We start from the raw sequence: 19,213 nt of genomic DNA on the forward strand, positions 1-19,213 counted from the left end.
TTTCTGGGAAGACTTTCAAGAATAGAGAGAAAACTAGTTGTTGAAGATAGTTTATCTTTTCATTTCTGACCCATTAGAATGCATTTAAAGCTGGTAATTCTATTTAGGATTTGCATGTGATTCTGTTATTATTTTTAAACTATAGTATTTAAGAATGTCATTTTTGGGAAAAACAATCAGGTATAAACATTTTAATTTCATGACTTTAAAAACAGGTGTGTTTTATTTTAACGATTTGGCACATCTTTATTTTTTGTTGCTAGTTTAGTTGTTCCTTGACTCTTAATGCATTGACATATTTTCTACATAGAATATTTATATTAAATAGATAGGTATTTTGTAGAATATATCATAATGCATATAGTGCATTTTTCTTCTTGAGTTTCTTTGACCTTGTAACTCATAAATAGGTCAGTAACCACAACCCATTTGAAACTTTTATATTGAGGAGAGAGAAGTTCTTTAAATCATGGAGAAAAACATTTTGTTTTAAAAAAAAAACTAGATATAATGCACCATTTGTCTCAAAACAGGGTTGCTTTTATCTCAGGCAGTTATGTGCCTCTTAAAGAAACCAATTTGAAATAATAAAAGTTTCAGAGAAACCAAAGTTTATTGAAAAAGCTCAAAATCTCCAAACTGTTTTTACCTCAGCTTTAGGTATTGCAAATCATAGTTTTGTTCTATAATAATCCTTTTTAAGCACCATTTGAACTTTCCATTTGTTAATAAAAATTGGTACTTTAGGGCTTTCTTCCACATCTCCTGATTTTCATACCTAAAAAAAAATGAGGATGGTATATTATTTCCAATATATATTGTGAGGAATGAATAAGAACAGATAGAAACAAAATGAATTAGTATGGCTACCACACTTCCTTGTTAATGATGCATGAATATCTGTAATGATATAAGGTGGTAAAGAACATTAACAAAAGCAAGTTGATTTTCAAAAGGTTAGACAGGATTTGTACACATCAGAATTCAGAAGGATATAATTATTCAAGGCAGAGTTAATGAAATTTAAATGAAAATGCAAAATCTGAATATGAGTACATGGATTTTGCATAAAGAAGAGAAAATGAACACGATACTTCCAATTACACTGATTTTTAATAACTGTCTGAAATTTTTATTAAACCAAACTGAAAGTCATTCAGTGGATGTGGTATGTTCATTATAGACCTGAATAACTGTGTCAAAAGGGATAATATATTTAAGGAGGAGACAGTATCCCAAATCTCCAAATGTCTGACTGTCTTGATTAAATTTTGGCAGTTTCTTGTCGCTGAAAATTACGGTAAATCTCTATATATTAAAAGTTATTGTATCTACCAGAACTTTATAATAAATGAGAATATTTGAAATTTAGAAGACTTTAAGTTTTCTGTAAAATTCACTGACAGTGTTTCAGTGGTGTCAGAGTTATTTTGAAATATTTCTATTTCTCATAAAAGTTCACATGGTCATCACTTAATTCTCTCTGTTTAGCAGATATGCAGTATTCTGTCTGTTAAAATTCAGTAATATGTATCAAATGATAGGAGAACTGCACCCTGCAGTAGATCAGTCTTCATTATATATAGTGAATTTGTGATATTAACATTTTAGAATCCTATTTGAAAACTACTGATTCAATGTCCAGAGGTAATTGTTACCAGAAAGCAAATTAGGAATTACAAGCATTTAAATTTAGTTTTTTTTACAAAGGAAATATAAAATAACTGATGTGATAGAACATACCTTTCTATTTCTTTGATTGCTCTCATCACCCACAGTGTTTTAATATTTCTAAATATTCTGGACAATCTCTTCATAGCATCTCTGAGCAGGGGGTGGATAGTATATGGCATAGTCCATATATTTCCATGAATTGATGACACTCACTTTAAGATTTACCTGTGATAGTCTGAAAAATCCCAATATGTATATCAATAGCATTTGTCTCACCTATAGTACAATCATTCATGTTTCTGTGAAGGTATTGCAGTTAGATTAATAAAGGTTTTATCTGGCGAATCCTCTCACCCCCCACACCTCTGGCCTGTACCCCAGTTCTTAAATGCATAAATAAATAAATCTTTTAAAAAATGAAGTTTTATCACTAAAGAAAGGAAAGAGCAAAAATAGTTTCTAGAACCAGATACAGAATTTCAATTATTTGAAAGATTCTGGATTTAAATGGATGCCACATAACGTTCCCCTAAAAGAGATTTCTATTGAAATATAAGTGAAAATGATACTTCTCTTGATGTGCTGCTGATAAATATTTATTATGAGAGAAAAAAGGTACAAGGATCAATATGTAATAAAATAACCCATGGAGTCAACTTGACATGGAATCAAGTAGTAAAAAACTTAACAAATTCAGTGCCACAGAAGTGTGTACTGTCCAGGTGCTTAGAGCTGTGCTGCAGGACTGCAGTCCAGGCTAGATCTTATTTCTGAGACACCGCACTCCAGCCTTCAGTGCCCTGTGATCAGCATTAATTAGGATTTAAATCTCATTTTAATGTAAAGTGCTCTAGGCAAAACAAAACAGTATTAGCCACATGTTGTACAAGTTAAAATTTGGACCTTTAAATTGTGTTTGGGAAATTAAATCCAATGCAGTAGTCAAATGTGAGTTTATTTTTAGTGCCTCTGTTCATTATTTTGTTTAAATGTTCATTTAATTCCCTTGCTATTGACAATCCATCACTACTATATTTGTAAGGAATGGGCATGAATTAAAAATACTTGAAAATTTCCCAAATGTAGTTAATAAAGATGTGAGAAACTACATGTCAACAACAAACAAAAAATAAAACAGAAAATACAAAGAAATTAGAACTGTTTTAATTTTAAGGGAAAATGATTGAGGACAGACATTAAAACCTTTTGGAATGCACCCTCATTTTAAAAAAATGAGATTCAGATTTTTTAAAAAGTAGTTTGAAGATAAGTCTACTTCTTCACAATCCCCCTGATATTATAAAATATGAACATATGACATGATACATACATACATGTATGCACACATACAAACGGGAGAATGAAATTATGACTTCTATCCAAATCTGTTCCTAATAACAAAAATTAATCTTCTATAAAAACTTACAGGTATGATAAAATGCATATAATTAAAAAGTAAGATCATTGCACCATTATATAAAGTAGTATCGGACATATTCTTGTTTCATATAATGTAGAACTATATTCCCCTCAGAAATTGAAGCAACTGATGCAAATAAGAAAGGCAGAATTACTAACTTGAAAAAAAATCTTAAGAACAAATTGCCAGTCCAGTAGAATGTATGAAAACAAGAGTACATTTATTTCACCTGTGCTTGTAACTTTACTGGTTAGCATGAAACCTAATATGTCCATGGAAGTTGCACATTCAAATAGCCTGCCAGTTTGTTTAGAAATAATGAGATTAATTAATTGGATTTTAAAATGTGTGGTTTAATCTATGCACTGTCCTCTTCAAACTCTAGCTCTAAATTCTACTATTTTATGTGTTAAATTTGAAGTGCATGTAGATTCTTCTTCCATGATCACAAAGGAATATGTGTCATGGATTTGGCCAACCTATATACAACAAGCCCAACTTTGGGAAATATATAATTATGTAATTTAAGCTAACTTGTATAATTCCTGATTTTCAGTGTCATAAATGAGACAGTAGATTAGAATTATCTTTCTATCCTATTAGAATTGAGTACAAAAATCTTGTCCATGAGAAATGTAAAAGAAGGCAAACCAGTCCAGTTTATAATTTTCCTTTTTTTGTGTGGATTCAGCCTGGGATCAAAAACTCCCATTTAATTATATTACTGTAAAAAAAATAAAAAAGAAGATGGTCTTGTCATAAAGGCTTTGCAGTAATAAATGGCTGTGTAGCACTCTTATCATCAGAACTCCCCCAGAAACCCTGCCACTGAAACCCTCAGCTGACCCCATCACCAAGCAGGTGGCAGTTGATCAATTTAAAACAAAGTTACTGCAAAAATAATTTCAATTACAGGAGTTTTGTTGCTTATAGTGTAGACAGAAGAGAGCAGAGGTCATCCATCTTTCTGAATTTGCGTGCCAAATAGTATTTATTTCTTGCTCTTATCAGGAATAGGGAAAGAGCCACTACTGGCAAACTCCAGAAGGACTCAGCTCCAAATGTCTATCACTACAAGTACTGGGATGCCAGCTAGGAAAGTGCAGAGGCAGGAGGAGACACTACTATTCCCCGGGACCCTACAACTTTCTGAAATCCTCATGGAAATGTGAATTTTGCTCTTTTCCTACTCAGCTAGTACCTTCATTAGCACCATAATTTAGCAAGCAACTAGCATCAAAGAGAGGAGTTGATGTCTGGAATTTAGGGATGCTTAATAGAAAGGTGCATGCTAGATTCTAGAAAACTTAAATAAGGGACCAGGAAAAAGAATAACTATAAGAAAGAAAATATCAAAATCAACAAACAACTATGAACCAGAGACACTCTATGGGGGATGGGGGCAGGGAAAGGAGGGCTTGGGGTCAAAATAAGGGGGTTGTAATTGTAAGGGGAATATAAAAATAAAATTTAGATAATAAAAAAAGAAGAAAAAAGTTATATCAATACCAAAAAAAAAAAAAAAAAAGAAAGAAAGAAAGAAAGGTGCATGCTAGCTGAAAGCACTTTGAGTTTCTTGTAAACTCTATCAAGATTAGGGGGAAAGCATAGGGAAGATTCTTTTGTTATGAATACCACGGATCTAGACCACCCTCATTTTACCCCATTCCTAGATTTCCAGGAAGCATAGAATTAACATTTTAAAACCTGTTATAAAAGAATATACTTTTCTTATGAAAAAATGATCCCTCCCATGATCTTAGAACTCTTGGTCTTTCATTCTTATATTCATGGGCCTAATGTGCACATATCTCTTATTAAAAATGCTTCTGACACTTTTTTGGATGGAGAGGGAATATAAATAATAACCTTTTTACTAGACTTATCATCATGCACTTTTTGTCCACTTTCAGCCCTCTTGTCAGCTATAAACTGGAATCTATATAAACTCAAAAGAAATATTTTCATTATTAGGAAGCTAAAAGAATTGTTCTTTTGTATATCTATACCAGCACACTGTCCATGAAGAATCGGTGAAGGTGATGACTGAAGAGATGCCTTTGGAAATTTCTTATGTGCCTTCTACTTATCTTACTGAGATCACGCATGTCTCACAAGCCCTATCAGAAGTGGAACAACTTCTTCATGCTCCTGACCTCTGTGCTAAAGATTTTGAAGATCTCTTTAAACAAGAGGAGTCTCTGAAGGTAAATTCAAAGCATTTTCATGTAATAGTTACATTTTACAAAATGATCCTATTGATCTTTTGCAGTACCAGAGCAATTGACTTGGATGCATATAATGAAGGCATTTTGAATTACTCATGGAATTCTTAAAACACAGGTTGGTTAGTGTGAGAAATATGGGGTCTAAAGAGACATAAATTTGAAGATATATTTTATGATATTTAACATTGACAAACTTCCTAAAAGAAGGCAACTCGTAAAAATAAAAGTTCCACACAAGTTCAGGGCAGACAGGACTCACCAATCAGTAAACAAGCTTTGAGAGAAAAACAGTTTATTCCCAACTAATACATTTATTTTCTTCTTCACAAATAAAAGGGGACATTAGATGAGGTTTTAAATGATATCTGTAGTATAAAATGTTTTATATATATATATATATATATTCCACTTGTAACATACATATTCAACTTGAGATGACTGTCCATATCAATGCTACAATACATGGAGTCTAATTGAAAAGAAAGCAATAAAATAGTTTCTTTATAATTTCTAGCCAAAGGCTACCAACTATATCTAAGTTTGTTTTCCGAACCAGCAGCTATGAATTTCTGAATTCCAAACTAAGACAAAACATGATGAGGAAATAGGCTTTGAATTTTAGAGGGAAGAGTGAAGATAAATGAATGTAGTATCAAGAAAATGTACATACTAATGTGTGTCTCAAGATAATTTTTGTGATCAGACATTTCACACTCAGAATGAAATATTATAGTGTAGCCGGGACTTGGTATTTTCCAATGCAAATAGCAGAAGATTATAGACAGAAGATAAGTTCGCTCTCAGCAGCACCTATTAGCTAAAGTATTTCATACTCTAAATGATTTCTCGGGAGCTCATTTCATAGCACACATTTGTCTGCATAAGTATACAAATAGATAACACTACTCATTTGTTTTTCAATTCACAGTTGAAGTATCTTGAGTGACTTGAGTTTAATATCTTACATTATATCAAATAAGCTATAAAATTACACACTAAAATAAAATAGGAACTACATGGATCTCTGGACCCATTCCATTCATCTTGGTATGTTGTCGTTTCTCAATATCTTTGAAGTAAAAGTTTCAAGTCACTTGTGGGTACAATGAAGAATACCAACCCAATCAATTGATAAAGGACATAGGCCAGCATTTATGTCATTATTCACATTAAGTAATTTCTCATGACAGCACAGTTTGTAAGTTCATCGTTGTCATTCATCATGTAAATCACCACTAATGAGCTAATATTCATTCCTTCCCATGTTCATGAATACATAGGTCAGAAGAGCAGTTGCAAAATGAATATCTGTGTCTTAATACCTCTTAACCTGGCATGCTCAGAGTGACAGGCTCCTAGCTGCATTCGTTGCTACTCATCTGCTCATTCAGATATGTTTAATAGTACAGTCGACAATAATTGTGAGGGTATTGATTACAGTAGTGTGTAAAAGGGGATTTTTGCAGGTTTACTTTGTCTGGATTATTGAACCCTCATTAGCTGGAGTATGGGCATAATTCCATCTCATACCCGACATATCTCTGTAGCAGGCAAATAGGTTTCTTACCCTCCCAGACTTCTTGGAGGGGGGTAGTTTTGATCTCAGTCTTTTCAATGAATATGTATTTCCTCTTAAATGCATTCATCATTGTCATTATCCAGTAGTAAAAATAGAAAAGCAGCGCATAGATTGTACAACTGCTGGTTGGGAAGATTCAAAATTAAATTGTGGTTGATTTTATTCCTAGCAGATTTGCATGAATTGAATTATGGAACCATACTAGTTTCATACTGTGGTTTAATATACATATTTCTTGAAAGTGCAACACAATGCAAATAATGTGTAATGAGTTAAAATAATTACTTTCTGAACAAAATATAACTAATATAGCCCATATGATTTCCATAGATTATTGAATTGCAAAGCTACCTAATCATTTTGACAAGGACTAAGCATATAAACACCTATTTTCATAAGGCAATTTGCATTTAATTGCTAATACACAAGCTGAGGCATCACTGGCAATGAATGAGAAACATACACATAAATAGGATTTATTTTTATATCCAAGCTAATGTTAGCATTGTGAACAAATTGTTTGTTTATATGTAAAGAGTTTTAATAGGATTTTTTATATGAATGATAGTTCCATAATATTAAAAGAATTAAAATTTTTCCAACTTATCTATCAATATTAAGAATAATTTACATAGTATTTTTAAGAAAAAGGTCACTTGTCAGTAAAATTTACCAAAACATAGTTGTTAAGGTGAATCACCAAATTTTGCTTTAAATTGTCTCATATGGAAGATATAAACTTAAAAGGGTAGGGGGCAAGTAGTGTCTGGGCAAGGTGGAGATAGGGAGGTGCTTTTCAATGGGTATAAAATTTATCTTATGCAACATGAGTAATGCCTAAACACCTGCTTTAAACTTTGTGTTTATAGAGCTACAATAATATGTTTCCATGTAAAATTTATTAGCGGGTAGATTTCATGGTAAGTGTTCTTATTGCAATAAAAATATTGAAAAAAGATAAAAATAATAAAGTATGAACATACACATTTTAACTTCACAAGTTTTAGATTTCTAGAAGTTTTATCCTTGAGAGCTTTAAATATCTGAAATCTTGTCATGAAAACAAAATGATTCATTTAAGAGGACTACTTATATGTGGAGCACGGAGAAACTAAGAGTCAAAGACAAGCTTAAAAACAAGCCCTTGAAAGCTGACTGAAGAACAGAAGCATCCAGACAGGGGAGGGGGGACAACAAAGAGGAAAGGTAGCACAGAGGACGATGGTGGGAGACAATAGGAGAATTATCAGTGGGTGCACTAGGGGGGCAAGACCTGAGTGTGGCAATCATATCCTTCCAAGATAACAGCAATAATATAAGCCAATGTTACCTCAATGAAAGGAAATACATAAAATCTTAAAATTTAAAATATAAATAGATAAAATGAGTAAAGGAGGAAAAAAAAAGAAAAGAAATTTATCCTAATGCCTCCATCCACCTAGGGAGCTTCAGTTCCATGGGTATATGAGATACTCTTGGAATCTCACCCATGCCCCCTCCACATTCCAGGTTCCTTGACCTCTGATGGGCAACTGCCAAGTCCCTGGGACTCTGTCTCAGGGTTCTCTCTAGTCATCAAAGCTCATTAGTGTCAGGGAATTAAAGTTCTGCCTCCCCACACTTACTAACAAACTCCAATTAATAAAGGATGACTTTCAGTGGATAAACACTACTATTCATTCACATTTTTCCATTGGGGTATCATCCCGACATGTTCTACATTGTGACTTGAAGAGCCCCCACAAAATTGAGACCCCTTTGTTCACAGTATAAGCCTTCCTCATATTACAGTTTACTGGCCTCTTCTACTCTACCCACTGCCTTACGTGGGTTTTGTAACATCAGTTCCCAAGTCATTCACTTGTACACACATTCTAGTCTTAGGGCATGTTTCTACGTGAACCTAACATTGGAACAATTTTTAATAATAAGGTGTATATACTGTTTAGTCAACACTTGCCCACAGAAATCCTGGAAGCTACTCTGTGCATTTGGTATGGAATCCAGGTAAGAAGTGTGGACCCATGAGGCACACATATATTGACAAGAGACTTGAACCAATATGGAGTTTGGGACCAAGAAGCAAAAGCAGCCCTTGTTCAACCTCAGCAGACCTGCAGAAAGCTGCTTGAGAGCTAAAAATGTCAGACTATAAAGCAGAATCATTCAGCCTTCTTTGACAGGGTCAGCTTTTATGTCAATCCCTGAGACCTAGAAGGAGTTGTTAGGACATACTGCTTATCTAAGGAGTGAGTATTCATTAACTCCAAAATACTTATTAAAGTTTTTTTTTTAACATTTTTTAAAAGATTTATTTATTTATTTATTTATACAAGCACTGGGTACAGTCAGAAGCATGGGAGGGTGAGAGAATTCACTAGAGCCAGAGGGGAGAGCAGAGCAGGAAAAGTGACGAAGTACACTGCTGAGGGGAGCAGCGGGCGGCAGGAGAGGTCTGCGTGCCATGTGGGACCCAGCGGGCGGCAGGAGAGGTCTGCGAGCCATGTGGGACCCTCACTCTGCAGCCAGGGATCGAACCGGCACTGCAGAGGCTGGGGGCATCTTCACAACCCAGCGCTCAACTGCTGCGCCACCAGGGAGGCCCCTATTTATTAAGTTTTTATTTTGTAGCAGGTATTGCTCTGAGTGCTTAAAAATAGTTAAAAATATGGATTCTGCCCTCATACATACTTTATAATAGCAGAGAGAGACAGAATTATAAGCAAACATACAAGCAAATAATAAATATTGTATATTTAAAGGTGAAACTTGCTAACAAAATAAATCTGAGGATTGAGTAAGAGGATATAAGACTAGGAAAGGGACAGGAGTAAGTGCTATGACAAGAGGTGGGATTGCAGCTTTAAATAGGGAAGAAAGGACATTTGGGGAAATATTTGAAAAAGGTGAATCAGCCTTGGAGGCAGCCTTGCTGTCTGGGTATAGCACATAGTCAATGCAAAGGCCCAAATGATGGGACCATGTCTAACTTGACCAAGAAACAGCAGGAAGGCCAGGGTGGCTGGAGTAGAAGGGGCCAGGGAAGGTGTGGGCCATTAAATCAGCTCTGGGGATTCAGATTGTAGAGGGCCTGGTGGGGCTTTGTGAAGAAGACCTTTTACTCTGAGTGAGATGGGAGCCAGTGGACATTTTGAGTTCAGTGACATGATCTGATTTACATTTTATTTTTTTTAAGATTTAACTACTTATGCATATAAGAGCTAGGGTGTAGACCAGAGGTGCAGGGGCTGTGAGCATTCACCAGAGACAGAGTGGGGAGCAGAACAGGCGGATCTACTGAAATACACTGCTGAGGGGAGCAGTAGACGAGGCAGGAGAGGTCTGCTGTGTCATGTGGGTTAGCTCCCTGGCCAGGGATTGAATTATTGCCTCAGTGGCTACTGATAGCTTGATAGTGCTGAGTCTTAAAACCTGCACCACCAAGGAGGCCCTGATTTATGTTTTAAAAGAGTTAGAGTGGTTGTCTTGTCAAGAGTTGAACTGTAGGGGATCAAAAGTATAAGCAAGGAGAACAGTTGGATAAGAGATGCTGGTGGCTTTGGTGGTGAATGGAGTGTGTTGGATTCTGGAAATGTTTACAAAGCAAGGATCGCAGATTTATTTCTGTATTCACAAAAAAACTAGAGCATGGGTGTACAGAGAGCCAATCTTGGCAGATTTGGGACCTCAGAAAATTTAGGTGTCCTGTGAACTTGACAGAGGATCCCTTCAGGGAAGGCAGATCCTTATTCATTGATATTTTTTGTTTTTCATACTCCTTGCCTGGAAGTAGAGGCAAAAGTACTGGCTACAGAGATCTCCCCACCCTAGTGGAGAACTTTCTCATTTGGAGTCTATTTCGTCTTATTTAAGCACAAATTTAATAATACCAATCACTTGAATGAGATGAAACTAATAAAATGAGCAAACTAGCTGTTTTTGCATTATTGTACTAGAGGAATTAGGTAACATGTACCAATCTGAATAAAATAACTGCAGGAACATAAAAGAGTAAATGTATCTGTACAGATCTAGCATAGGAGCATGCTAGATACAGGGTTAGATATTTCACCAACTTATTAGTATTCCAACAAAAGAATATTGCAATAATTTGAAATTAATTAATCGTGGATTATATAAAATGTCAAAGCAAAATTTGATTACAAAGGTTTTTTTAATTCTACTTAAATTTTCTGCTAGAATTGTTAGGTGCATGGAAATATGTGACTTTTGTTAACGTATTAACCCCATTGGAAGAAATCTTTTAGACTATTCTTTAACATTTTAAATAATGAAATGATTTAGTAATTTCTCTGAGAAAAATCAAAATTTTCAACTAACGCCTAAATTCATTTATAACTCCTTTCTTCAACTGCTTTTTAGATTTGGGATTCATTTGTCCTGTGTGCTATTTGTATTTGTGAATTTCTTTACAAATATTAATCTACTCACAGTAATTTGAATTTTACTCAAATCATTTCTGTAGTACTTCAATTTTCATTTCTCTTCTAATGAAGAGATTATAGATATTTACTGGATTATGGTCTTGCCCAATACATATTTATATGTGCTTTGGTACATTTTCCCCTTTTATTTTATTACCTGTCTCTCTTTTATAGGAAATTGCTCTTTCTTTTCTCCCTCCCATTATTTTATCAGGCACAGCAGTTGTCCTACTTTGACTCCCATGCTGCAATTTACTCCCAGCACTGCTCAAATGTACTTTAAGAACTTACTCCTACTCCTTCCATTCTCTCAGCAAGACTGTTTGGATAATTTCCAGCCTATAAATTCTGGAAGTCAGAAAGTTCTGCATTAAAACTTACAATTCATGAAACTGGTAGAAGTTTTGAGGTTGCAATTAAATTGTAGGGAGGTTTTCCTTCAATTCATGGACTACTCAGACTGTTCTATGACCAATTATGATGTCATTTTTGGATCTGTGATATGTAATTACTGAAGTGTTATTATCCAAAGACAATGCACCATCCTCTGGAGAATGGCTTGACCAAAATATATAGTGATATTTAGGAAGTGTTTTTCACATGTGATCATAAACCATGAGGGAAAAAAAAAAAACACAGAAGGGCAACTTACCATGGAGCCACTAAAAATAACTTTTTAAAATTTCTTTAGAAGTTCAGAAAAATCTAATTAATAAGTACTTTAATACCCTTTGATTGAACACTCTTCCCGATTTGATATGTCATTAATGTAGTGCCTGGTAGCTGCATGGGACATAAAGAGGATAAGAATTAGATTTATACAGGGTGTTGCCTTCATCTGTCAGATAAAGACAAATTCCAGAGAGTGAAAATGAACTGGAGTTTGAGTCTTTGGTACTCCAATTTCTCTTTTTCAATTTTAAGATAGATCTACTTCCCAACGGCTGCTGTCACAACAGCTACTAATGGGTTTCTCTAATCCTTTTTTCTTAGAAATGAAAGTTGTGTGCTCCTGTGTTAACCGAGTTACAAAGTGTCTCAAGGCATTTTTGTTAGCTGAAACTGCTTAAAGCTATTATTTTCACCTTCCCAATTGTGAAAATGATAGTGCAGGGTTTTATAAATCTAAAAACACACACATGCATTTACGAGTATGTCTACCCACTTAACTGTAGTGCTATTGTTTTTTAAGAAAGTAGCTAAATTAATGGTCAGATAAAGACAAGCTTAAAAGCTAACTCTTGATAGCTGACTGCAGAACTGAAGAACCAAGGGGGGCAGGGGTGTTGGAGGGGTAAGGACAAAGAGGGAAATAAGGGCAATGGACTGTGGTGGGGTAATATTGGTGAGTAGGTGGGTGCACAATGGTGGTAATATATGATGGAGAGCTATGGTGACCACACTTGAGGGAGAAATCCCATACTATCAAAATATTAACAAGGATGTAAAACAGTAGTACCTCATTAAAAATAAATTTCTTGAAAGAAAATGGTGATACTGAGACAGCCCCAGTAAAAAATACAATTTTCACCATTTACAGTGGTTTGCAAATAAAGTCTTCTGACTTGTGATCAACATCGATCATGTGTGCAACCACTAGGAAGTAAAAATATTTTCTTTTTTCCCTCATTCACTGCAGTGTCTGTAACTTCTACAGCAGTACATAGCACCTAGTAGGCACTCAGTGTACATCAGTAGAATGAATGAGTGACAGTCTAGTAAGTCCAAATGCAGACCCTGTGATCAAAGAGGACAGAACAATGTTAGTCTATCAGTGTTAAGAAAACAAACAAAATTAGCCTCTTTTATATTATTCCCCAGACACATGATTCCCAACAATCGATGTGCATCTACCAGTGTAGAGACATTCCACAAGGCTTATACATAATGAATTTTGAACCAGTCATTCATGAAAGTGTGTAGAGGGGAATGCACATGTAATTAAAATATTAGTAATGTTTTTTCCCAATCACTGAGCTTGTGTTGTATGGTCATAACATACAGTATGATAGAGGGCTAGGTGGCAAAGCACTGTATTTAAACTTAAAATATTTATTGGATTTAGACACTGAATCCAACTCTTTATAGTTGTGTCCTTGGGCAAGTGATAACATTTGTTAGTTTTGTTTTTTTAAACTTTGAAATTAGATCAATGATAATACCAGCCCTAGCCTGGTACTGCTGTGAAGACAGAATGAAATCATGTTAAGATTATGTAGAAAAATTCTTGTGAAATGTATAATAATATAAATTTCAAGGTTTTTGAAACTCAAATTACTCATCAGACACCCCAAATCTTAAAAAAATTATTGTAAATTAAACTTCCATATAAATATTCCTAAAAGCAAATTGCCTGTAAGAATGTGGTTAACCCTATAACATCAAATATTTATAAACTTTAAAAGATTAGCATAAAATGTACATAATGTATTTTCCAGATTTGTCAGATAGCCTAACACTAAAAGATTAGGTTTAAAGACAAAGATGAGAACATAGGCTTACAAGCATTTGCTTTTGATTAAAACTTCTATTAGAGAATCCTCCATATTTTCAATCACATTCCTTTACTATGTTTCCAAAGTTTAGTATTACTTATTCAGGGGTAAAATTTTCCATTCTTGTAGTCATTTTAGGTGCCAAATAAATTACTCACTTTGTTATATTACTCTTGAGGACAGAAATGCAAACTAAATCGTTCCAAGTTTCCATGCATCATAGGTTCTACCAAGAATAGGTGCTCTTTTATAGTTTGTTGTTATTTTGTTTGGAGTTTTGTGGTTTTTTTTTTCACTTTTTTTTAAAGATTTCTTTATTTATTTATACAATAACCAGGGTTACAGGCCAGATGTGCAGGATGGTGAGAGGAGTCACCAGAGACAGATCGGGGAACAGAACAGGCAGACTGATGAAATACACTGCTGAGGGGAGCAGCGGGCATGACAGAAGAGGTCTTCCACGCATGTGGGACCCTCGCTGGCCAGCTGGGATCGAACCAGCGCTGCAGAGGCTGCAGACAGCTTCACAGTGTGGCCCTCAACCGCCTGCGCCACCAGGAGAGGCCCTGGAGTTTTGTTTTTTTAATGAAATGTGTTGCATAGATTTTTTTACCCCCCTTGGTTCTATTTAGTCTTTTAAAATCTTTTGTTCTGAGTTCAAAACTATAATGTCAACTGTTTAAAAACATTGACATTCTAAGTGACAAAAGGCTTAATCAGTGGGTTTTTCTTTTAATTTTCTTTCGAATTTGTGATTTGTTATTTTTGTTGGTTTTGTTGTTTAATTTGATCATTTAAAAGAGCTAATCTGTATTCTTTTTCCTGCTTAACCTGCTAATCATGAAAATAATAACAGAGCATTCATTTGAGCCTGCATTTATATTCTGTGGGTCACAATGTTTAAATATTTGCAATTTCATATAGTGCAAATAACACAAGGACTTTTGCCATATTCCCCTTATTTCTGTATCCTAATTCATATCATTAAATATTCTAAGGAGAAATAAATAACTGTCTAAGAAATCACAACAATTGATAAATATCAATTATTATCCAATTCCCAAATCTAATTTGCTAAAACTTAGGCAAAAGCCTAAAAATGTTCTTGTCAGAAGGGAAATCTTATGAGACTTTCAAAAAAGCAAAGGGAATGGAGTGTTATGGTACTTCTCCAAAGTGATGGCCTGTTTTGTTTCAATTTTACTTTTTTTTTTTAAGATTTATTTATTTATTTACTTACTTACTTAGTTATTTATTTATTTATTTATACAAGCACTGGGTACAGTCAGAAGCATGGGAGGGTGAGAGAATTCACCAGAGCCAGAGCGGGGAACAGAACAGGCAGACCGATGGAAATACACAGCTGAGGGGAGCAGCGGGCGAGGCAGGAGAGGTCTATTGTGCCATGTGGGACCCTCGCTGGTGGCCGGTGATTGAACTGGCACTGCAGAGGCTGTGGGCAGCTTCGCAGCCCGTCGCTCAACCACTGTGCCATCAGGGGAGGCCCTTTCTTTCTTTTTTTTTTTTTTTAATTTATGTGATTAATTCAGAAAATTTGTATGGAAAAAGTACTTTTGTTTTTCTATCCCACAAGTAAAACATTACTGAAAAACATATTTTTCCAACATTATCACTTTTAATCATTTATAAAATGGCCCTCAAAATGGCCAATTTTTCCCAGTTTTCAAAAAATATTATTACTTGCATTCATATGTGCAGATTTAATTACATTCTATCACGTATAGCAGTGCTCTGTGAACTTGCATGAGCACTCAGACTGGTTTTCAGTTCTTTATCAAAGTAATAAGATGCTTATGGTTGCATATTTACACAAGAGAAGCTAATATAAAAGGAAAAGGAAAAGATCCTGTCCACATTCCCCAACCACATGCTTTGTGGGAATCAGTGTTTTAGGTTTTCCTGAATTGTTGATTTGCCTTGGAATTTGTCTCCATAAAACCTCCCTGCCCCTCCTCTGTTGAGATATACAAGATTTAAAAGCATGTCCTGGCTCTAAAATATTTGGAAACATGAATGTTCTATGTCTAATTTTCATTTTCATTTTTATTTTTTTTAAAGATTTATTTATTTATACATGCACTGGGTACAGTCAGAAGCGCGGGAGGGTGAGAGAATTCACCAGAGCCAGAGCGGGGAGCAGAGCAGGCAGAAGGACCGAAGTACACTGCTGAGAGGAGCAGCGGGCGGCAGGAGAGGTCTGTGCGCCATATGGGACCCTCCTCCAGTGGCCGGGGAGCAGCCGGGGATCGAACTTGTGCTGCAGAGGCTGTGGGCAGCTTTGCAACCCAGCGCTCAATCGCTGCACCACCGGGGAGGCCCTATGTCTAATTTTTAATGAGAAGAAAAGCATTTGCTTCTGCACAGCTCTCCTTTGCTATATTCAAGGCCATTTTTCTATCAAGATTTTCTGCAAAATGATTTAGATAATATGTACTAGGTGGTACAAAATGTACCCTATCACAAAATGACTTCTGAAATCTTTTCAGTTTAGCTGGAGCTGACGGGCTGGAATTCTCTTTGGGAACACTTGGAGCAGTGAAGTCAGTGAAGTGCAGGTTTTTTTTTTGTTTTTTTTTTTTTTTTTCATTTTTCTTGTTCTTCTTGATGTTCTTTGGCATCTGGGAAACTTGGACGGACATCATTCTGAATGAAGGACTTTTTTGTTAGGTGTCTGAAGTACTGTGAGGAAATCATGGAGAACCTTAGCCGGGAAATGTGGATGCACTTGTATTCCACTATTTACTCTAACAACTAAATATCTGGTTTAAAAGCAAAATAGAATATACAGGCAGATATCTGAATAGTTCACAACATCTGTTGGGGCCTTATGCTATCTGCAGTGGTTCAAAAACAATGTAACAAATACTCAAGGTTCAATGATTCCATTCAAATTGCATTTTCACATGCGAGTTAAGATTCAGAGCTTCAACTTAGCTTCTCACTTCAAATCAACAAATATTTATTAAAACCGAATACTGTACTTAACGCTCTAAAACAGAAATATAAGATGTGAGCCCTGCACTGGGATGATTTGTAATGTTAATTGAATACACATGTCTTAGTTATACAAACAAGTTTGAAATTAATAAAGGGAGGAAGGACATAATGTAGCCTAAATACATCGTATAAAGTATTTGTGTAACTGAAGTAATGAAGAGAATGAAGCAATATGGAAAAGAGAAACTGAGAATAATTTTTGTAGAGGAGAAAGCTTTTGAATATTTGTGCTTTGAAAATAACTAGAATTTGGACACTTATTTGTTATGTGCCAGAAAATGCTGTGAATTCTTTACTTATGGTAAACCATCGCAACAATCCTATGAGGTAGGCATAATTATTTGGGGCGGAAGGATAGGCTATAAATTTAATTAATTCTACTAAACAAACAGAAAATGAAATAACATCCTACAAGAGCCCAGTCAGTATCAGAATAGAATAACTCAGCCAAAAATCCTGTTAAGTTCCTAAATAATTCAAGTCAAAATGAATTTCAATCTGAGTTAACTTATAATCAATAGGTTGACTGTTTTTCCTGTTCTCACTTACTGTTGTAGTCTCTCTTCTGTAATACTTTAAAGTAGCCATTTTTATTTATTTATTTATTTATTTATTTATTTATTTATTTATTTATTTATTTATTTACTTATTTATACAAGCACTGGGTACAGTCAGAAGTGCCGGAGGGTGAGAGAATTCACCAGAGCCAGAGGGGAGAACAGAGCAGGCAGACTGACGAAATACACTGCTAAGGGGAGCAGTGGGTAGCAGGTGAGGTCTGCGTGCCATGTGGGACCCTCGCCCAGTGGCCGGGTATCGAACCTGCGCTGCAGAGGCTGCAGGCAGCTTCGCAACCCAGAGCTCAACCGCTGCGCTACCAGGGAGGCCCTAAAGTAGTCATTTAAATGAATTTCCTGCTACTGATGCTGGACTCAGGACCTCCTCAGTCAGAATCATGTGTGGACTCTTATAAGGGTTAGAGGCACCTACGTGTAGTACCAACATCTCTTCTACATCTAAATTTCTGTGAGCTTAGAGACTGACCTTCCCCAAGCCTGGCTCTTGCTCCTGCTCAGCTCTCTAGTCATTCTAGCAAGGCCAAGAGAAGAGAAAAGGAAGCCAAACCTCACAACAGTGCAGAAACATCAGCCTCCCACACTGTCTACTCCAGCCAAGGAATTTGCTTATCATCCTCCATTACCCAACATTCTTGTGCCCAGATGAATCTGATGCTAGGCTTGCACCAACTGTTAAACAGCCCCAGCCCCAATCTTAAACACTTCCAGTTATATAAAGACTAAAAACAGAATTTCTGGCAGCTGACTTGCCAACCCGTTTGTGGGAAGAAGAAACTCCTCTTGCTCTCATGCTCAGACTTATGTGGCAAACAGATGGCAATAAAGAAGGACATCGACTGGCCAGTACTCTGTAACTGAACGGTTGGGTATTTGTGGCCCAGAGACTGATGTGATACCTAACCACTCCAGCCAAAAGAGATTAACAAGGATAGCATTTACTTTCCCACAGGCTTCAATAAGTTCATGAACCACCTACGTACAGCCCTCCCCTGGCATGCACTGCCCACCGAAGCGGAGAGGGGTAAGAAGGAGGTGACACATCCCTGCTGTGAGAGCAATCTGTATGTCCACTCTCTGTGAGCCAGTCCCTGGAGGTGGGTTCAGCACCTGGAGGCAGGCTCCCCACCCCACTGGGCTGGCTGAACTGTTTGTTCACCATGTTGATTTTAGCATCTTGTGTCTCTGTGTCTTCCTATGGCACCCAGGACAAGTGGTGCTGGAGCTTACAGGCACCAAGGAAGTCAGGTGGGTAACTTGTCCACCTATGCTTTAGAGAAATAATGGGAAAATTCTGCGGATCACTCTCCCATTTATAAAGGTAGTAAATGTGCCAGGTTTTTCCACTGTGTTGTAAGCTACGTAGTGCAAATCAACATCTGTGAGCATCTTCCTATACCTTCCTGTCTTGTTCTGGCAAATGTTGGATTTGCTCAGCTATGACAGTCAGCTTGTTGGTGGTATTTGCTCAGACGAGTTCATCAGCCTTCTGCATCTGCTTTGTGGGCACCCTGAGGTCTAAGGGCACACTCTAGTGAGGCCGAGAGAAGAGACCTGGCTGGAGTGGTAGGTACTCACTAGAGCTGACAGAGTTCCTTGGTTCTAATGACTTCCTCCAACTGCCCTGGCCTTACTGCTTCCTCTGTGACCGGCACTCCATCCCTCTCAGAGTAAACAGGGAACTTCTTTTGACCACAAGGTCCTTTTTGAGTTGTCCACTCCATTTTTTTTCCCACTCTCAGCTAAGGCTGGTACTGTCTGGTTCATGTGTCTATACCC

General features: G+C 36.2%; 1 protein-coding gene and 1 long non-coding RNA gene across 2 annotated transcripts in view; one reads left to right on the top strand and one right to left on the bottom strand.

Moving 5' to 3' along the window:
- Positions 1-19,213, top strand: part of DMD (dystrophin) — a 1,988,221-nt gene that overhangs the window by 888,719 nt on the left and 1,080,289 nt on the right. Inside the window, 1 exon segment of the mRNA XM_054695791.1 lies at positions 5,107-5,301. Within this exon segment, the coding sequence (XP_054551766.1) occupies positions 5,107-5,301 (195 nt within the window).
- LOC129145886 (uncharacterized) lies at positions 639-11,799 on the bottom strand. Its single transcript, XR_008552022.1, has 3 exons — positions 11,728-11,799; positions 1,744-1,909; positions 639-778 (listed from the first exon to the last, which is right to left on the bottom strand). It is a non-coding gene; the product is annotated as an uncharacterized LOC129145886 (long non-coding RNA).

The sequence above is a fragment of the Talpa occidentalis genome, unplaced genomic scaffold, assembly GCF_014898055.3.
Source record: "Talpa occidentalis isolate TD23 unplaced genomic scaffold, MPIMG_talOcc4v2.1 talOcc4.15, whole genome shotgun sequence".
NCBI classification, from domain to species: Eukaryota; Metazoa; Chordata; class Mammalia; order Eulipotyphla; family Talpidae; genus Talpa; species Talpa occidentalis.